This window comes from Euprymna scolopes, chromosome 26, assembly GCF_053919585.1.
Source record: "Euprymna scolopes isolate OS-2025 chromosome 26, ASM5391958v1, whole genome shotgun sequence".
Lineage (NCBI taxonomy): Eukaryota > Metazoa > Mollusca > Cephalopoda > Sepiida > Sepiolidae > Euprymna > Euprymna scolopes.
Window position 1 is genome coordinate 80,714,068 of NC_136507.1, and position 6,451 is coordinate 80,720,518.

General features: G+C 32.3%; 1 protein-coding gene across 1 annotated transcript in view; it reads left to right on the plus strand.

Annotated features, from left to right (window-relative positions):
• Positions 1-6,451, plus strand: part of LOC145248218 (uncharacterized) — a 60,774-nt gene that overhangs the window by 34,387 nt on the left and 19,936 nt on the right. The window contains exon 3 of the mRNA XM_080110084.1: positions 580-681. Within this exon, the coding sequence (XP_079966210.1) occupies positions 580-681 (102 nt within the window). The remainder of the gene's footprint in view (positions 1-579; positions 682-6,451) is intronic.

Below are 6,451 nucleotides of genomic sequence, written 5' to 3' on the forward strand. Positions count from 1 at the left end.
CTAGTGTATATATAATATAAATTTCAAACAAAATATCTGTTTATTTTGTAATAATGCGTTGTTTTAACTTCAAACGTATCTAATACGTATTTATTTTATACAAACTTAACCAGCGTTTCTATTAAGAAACACAAACCCTAATGTGAATTCCGCGTGACCAACGCACCATTCCGACATGTGAATTACTACCGTAAAAACAACAAACGGACTTCTACTGATTCTATGCTCCAACGACAATATAGCAACAAAAAAAAAGAAAACAAAAAGAAAGAAAGACATACTGATGAGGAAGTATATATATATATATATATATATATATATATTCAAAATATATTTATAAATTTCAATATAAATTTCAAACAATATAAATATCTGTTTATTTTGTAATAATGCGTTGTTTTTGGCTTCAAACGTATTTAATATTTATTTTAGTTGAACTTTTGCTTTTACTCGCTTTCTCGTATACGGAAGAAGGTAAAACTAACGGAAATACTTATAACTACTTATTATGGTTCAATTGAAAGTTGGTGTTGTATTGTGTACATTAAATCAAGTTGACATATTTGTTAATACTTTCAGTTTCAGTGTTACCAAGGAAACTGTACCGGAACAAATTGCCACGCGAATGAAAGTCTTTATTCAACGCTTAATAAAGTTCATTGTGCAAAGCAACAATGTTCAGTGAGTATTTCTCATTCTTTTCTCCAGTTTTTTGTGACAACATGTGACTTTTCTTTAACATAGCCCTTTTTTTCTTTTCTTTTTTTTACATAGTGGTCACCACTTATCAAGGCCCGGAAGCCACTCAGGGACAAGAGTTATTGCAAGTACATTGCGTTAGTGTGGAGATTTGATGAAGTGTTTACTTAAGGGGGCTGTTCATTAGGAATTTGTTAACGTTGGACTTGAACATATCCAAGTTGTAGTCAGGTGGGAAGCAGGCAGACGGAACAGAGTTCCACAGGCGTGCAGTTCTAAGAAAGAAGCTTTGTTCATGGAATCCACGTTTTGATTTAGGCAACGATAAAGAGTGGGGGAAATTTTTCACAGTGGATTCAGCTAGACGGGTGTTTTTCGTGAAAAATTGGCGAGGGGTGACCAGAGATTGGAGTTCAGACGAGCACCTGCAATGGAAATAACGATAAAACAAGGTTAGGCTCGCAACGTCTCTTCTGTGGGAGAGAGGTTGCAGGGTAGAGAAAAGCCCTACTATAGTATACTAGCAGACCGCTCGGCATTGCCCGATCGTAAAATACGCATAAATGTTATATTTTAATTAATGCCGAATTTTTATTTATTATAAACAGAAATACCGTAGGTATTAAACGAAGCGTTGAATCCCTTTTAAAAAATGAAGTAAGAAAAAAAAACGGAAAGAAACTAAGACATGTGTATGCGAATATCATGTTTTTTTTTCTTCTGAACAGTTCACTTCTTATAAGTAAAAAAAACAATACTCGAACTGAGGTCGAAACTAAAACCTAAAGGCAGTGAGTCAAGTACGTTACTTATTAGGCCAGATTGACACCATCTTTGAAAAGTGTTTTCAAACCTACTTATTCTTAAGATAAGTAATCTATCATTTGAACGATTCGCGCATGCGAATTCATGAAACAGTTGAGAGTCAGATAAAAAATCAATGATCCCAACCAATTTTTCAATTTTTATCCCTTAGCAGCCAGTTTTTCGAATGAAAACTGATTAAAAAGTTTTCCACCGGTCTGAATACCCTATATACGAAATTTAAAGACTGCAGACCAAACATTCGTTGAGTATATAGGTTGAGAAGTGTCCTCACACACACATTCTCACGTATATATATATATATATATATATATATATATATATATATATATATATATATATATATATGAATAGTAGACACTTACACGTTTCCACCTCTTGGAAACACTTCAAATGAACTACGAAAATGCTATTTTTACATCTCCAACACATTTTGAAAATAATTTCTGAAGAGGACGTTTCACAGAACGTCTGAAATGCGTTAAAAACGATTTCAATGATTTAAAAATATTATTACAATGATCTAAACATAATTCTCAATGAAAAACCAAGACACGGAATAATAAAATAATGTTAAAAAATACACATTGTTGGTGACCACCCCCTTGTTTAAATATATATATATATATATATATATATATATATATATATATATATATATATATATATATATATTATATTAATTTGGCTGAAAAATGCGAAGCTCGCGGTTTGTTTACAAACAATCGTTTGAGCACTTTACAAGTAGCGGACGGATGTTTATTTAAATAGACATTCGGACAGATTAGTTGCGGGCACCGCTTCCGTGATGAAGGGGTAGAACTGCCGACTGTCATCACGACGGTTCTAAGTTCGATCCTCAGCTTCGGATAGGTGTTGGTCTAGCGGCACTGATGAGTTGTGATACAACGAAACAGGACTGTATGTCGATGACTACAAATATATTTTATATATATATATATATATATATATATATATATATATATATATATATATATATATATATATGATGGACTCTCCGGTCAATTACGACGTATGAGGTTCCGCCACAACAACTAAGTTGTTCGGAAATCCACACGGATGATTTGTTTATAGTGATGAAGGTTTTGTGTAGAACCAACTACACTTTTTGCTATTACTGCCACAAGAGAAAGCACACAGTACAATGCAGGTTTTTACATCAGAGTTACCTTTTCCTAGATGCAGGTCTTAACTAAGACTGGGGGTGCATCGCTCCCAGTGAATTAATACACCTCCAAATGCCAACCTCGAAATTTCTACGACTCGGCCCAATACATACAGCACATAGCCTTACCAAATGGTCACCCATCCGGTACTGGCCAGGCTCAGCGTTGCTTAACTTCGGTGATCTGGTGAGAACCGGTGTGTCAACGTGATTGTGCCATATATAGATTATATCATCAATTTTTATTTATTGCAGACTATTATCCTCATCTTAGTTGTTTCTCAACGTTTCGGCCAACTATTACTCTGGCCTTCGTCAGGTGGTAACCGCGACGGATAGGAACTTCGAATCTCCTGACTGCATCCACAGCAATTACTGCCTTCCATAGTTGTTGTCATCTCACCACGTTTTTGGCCAATTAACCTCTGTCCGGCTTTGGGTAGGATTGAAACCGCTATCTTCAGACAATTATCACCTGGAACCGTACAGATTCAACGTCACTATCAACTGCGCCACGGGCCCCAAAGCCTAAAAAGATAACGGAGCATTTACATTGCAAACTAATATTCACATTAAAAAAAGCATATTAAAACAAGTACTAAAAAAAACGTAACATTTGCATTTTAAAGTGCTAATCAACGTACAGTTTCATTAACACACACACACACACACACACACACACACATATATATATATATATATATATATACTCTAGCAGGCCGCCCGGCGTTACCCGGTCGTAAAATACGTTTTAATATATTTTGATTAATGCAGATTTCGTATTTATTATTATATTATATTGGACCCAATATATAGTAATGATTTAAAATTAAAACAAAAAAAAAAAAAACAAAAAAAAACAGGCGACTCGTCCGCCACCAAAACGTTTAGCTTACGATTTATTATTTTCCTTTGACGTTAATACCCGACCTATGAAGACATGTTTGCTGCAAGGCTAAAAATTAAAATATAAACCAATAGCTACTACGTTACGCATGCATATTCGTAATGCCGTCGTTCCATTTTTTTTTTAATTTTCACAATTTCCCACCAATTTTCCCCCGGCTAAAACCCAAATGTAGAGTTTTCCATGGGTTCGAATACCCTATATATTAAATTTCATTTCTGTAGATCAAAAACTGACAGAGGAGTTTGGTAGGGAATTTTTTTTAAACAAATATATATGCGCATACATAAATATACATAGTAAGATATTTATGTTTACTATAACCTTTTTACGCAAATATTATGCAAGTATAAATCATGTAGAATATCTGCATGAATATAATTATTAGAACTGTGACAACAGAATATTCTTTTCATTCTTTTGACTCTCTGGTATATATCCGATACAGTTAGACACACTTAATCAACTGAGAACCACATCCGTTTATATAAAAACATATAAGATATTAACGGATATATACTCAAGAGTCAAAACAATGAAAAGAATATGCTGTTGTCACAGCCCTAATAATTATACGTAATAGTTAACTAAAGATGATCATCCCATAAGAAAACCGAAAAAAAAAACTAACAGGGAATTAATTAATTAATTAATTAATTATATTGTAATTTGTCCAAATTTAGAATATGTTATTATGGAGTCGTGATTTTTAAAGTAAAAAAAAAGTATTTGGGCGCCATCAGCTAGAATCGAAACCAAAAGCTAAACTGTAGCATTCAAAGCTTGTGACGTTACCAACGTGACACGCATATGAACTGATTAAAAATTAAAAATTAAAAATAAACTAAGGTGAATGCACAAAACGTATAATATTTTTTTTTTTCAATTTTAACCTATTTTTGACCCCTTAAAACTATTTTAACCAGCTGAAGATCCATAAAACAAAGGTCCATACAAAATCCATTTGAGGCCTCTCACGTCGTTCTACGACTTTTAGTTTCGGGAGATATAGAGTTTGAAAATATGGAGACAGACAGACAAACAGACTGACACCTAGACAGACATATGGCCTTTTATATATTAGATGAGTAGGGATTATTCAGATTACTGTTCTCATCTGATAAAGTACGGCTGTAACGTAGTCCTTACATTTTAACCGTGTCATTACATTTCAGTCACTCGGCCCCACACGTTGTCTGGTACCGTCGCAAAGAAGCAAAAAAAAAAATAAATAAATAATAAAAATCTGACTCGTTTTTTTTTTTTTTAAGGGCAAATAAACGCATTCATTCGTGGTTTTATTTTTAACAATAACGTATTTCATTATCTTTAAAGTTTAATTAAAGTTTTATGATATCCGTTTTTATTAAATTGTAAGGTTAAAGTATAGAATAAGTACAAAACACCATCCCAATGTGAAGAATGGCTTTCTAAGTAATAACGCTAATATTTCAGCACGGATTAATAAGTGCACTAGTATGTAAATAAGTAACACACATACCCCCCCCCTAAAAAAGTTTACTTTTTTTCCATAGTTAGTAATTGTTAAATTAATTAGATAATATATATAATAATATATTATAATAATTAGATAATATATATTGTATAATGATATATTATGATAATTAGATAATATATATTATATAATAATATATTATAATAATTAGATAATATATATTATATAATAATATATTATAATAATTAGATAATATGTATTATATAATAATATATTATAATAATTATATAATATATATTATATAATAATATACTATAATAATTATATAATATATATTATATAATAATATATTATAATAATTAGATAATATATATTATATAATAATATATTATAATAATTAGATAATATATATTATATAATAATATATTATAATAATTAGATAATATATATTACACCGTAGGCAAAGAAACAGACGGAAAAAAGGGAAAAAACTAAAAATCTGATTCGACATTTTTTTTCAAGCGTAAATAAAATGCAATTATTTGTGGTTTTTCCAACAATAACACATTTCATTATCTTTCAAAAGTATTTTTGCACACGCACATGTTTTACAATGCTCTGTCATATAACATGCGCTTTTTAAAAAGTTTCGCTTCCCGCCACCTTACGCCGACCATAGCCAGATCTTTTTCGTCTTCGTTTTCACACGTCCATCTTCCGTGGCCCGCACTTTGCTTCTCTTCGTGCTCGATCACATGCCGTCCTTTTTTCCTCCTCATTTCCGTGACGTCAGCGCGTGCACATTTGCTTACATTACATATGTGCTAAGACGGCTGTTGCTGCTGCTGCTAATATTTTGCTGGTTAGCTATCCTACAGCTGCTGCTGATTGTCTACCACGCGCGCCATATGCGCTATGTCACAGCGAACTAAGTATTATTGCGTCTGTTCGATGCACAGTTAAGAATTAATCAGAATTAATAAGGGTTAGTCACCGCAATACCTCAATTATTCTCACTATCTTTCGGAAACTACTGGGTGAAGCTGACTAAAATTTTGTATGTACGTTTCTTATTATAAGGTACAGCGAACTAACTATTAGGGTATCCGTTAAATATAGAGTAAGTGATTAACAGGGAATAGTCACATTTACTCTAGAAGTTTGGCATAAAGCACTCAAAATAAGTCAACAGACTATAAATTAAAATCCAAAAAAATGTCTAGTAATAATAGCCATAATGATATTAGCAATAGTAATAACAGTTATGAGTGATAGCAATATTAGTAAATAGCGGGACCTGTGGAACTTCCACGGGGGACTCATTCATATGTAATATATTGATGCTGGCATTCTGTGGATGTTCGGTGTAAATGGCGAC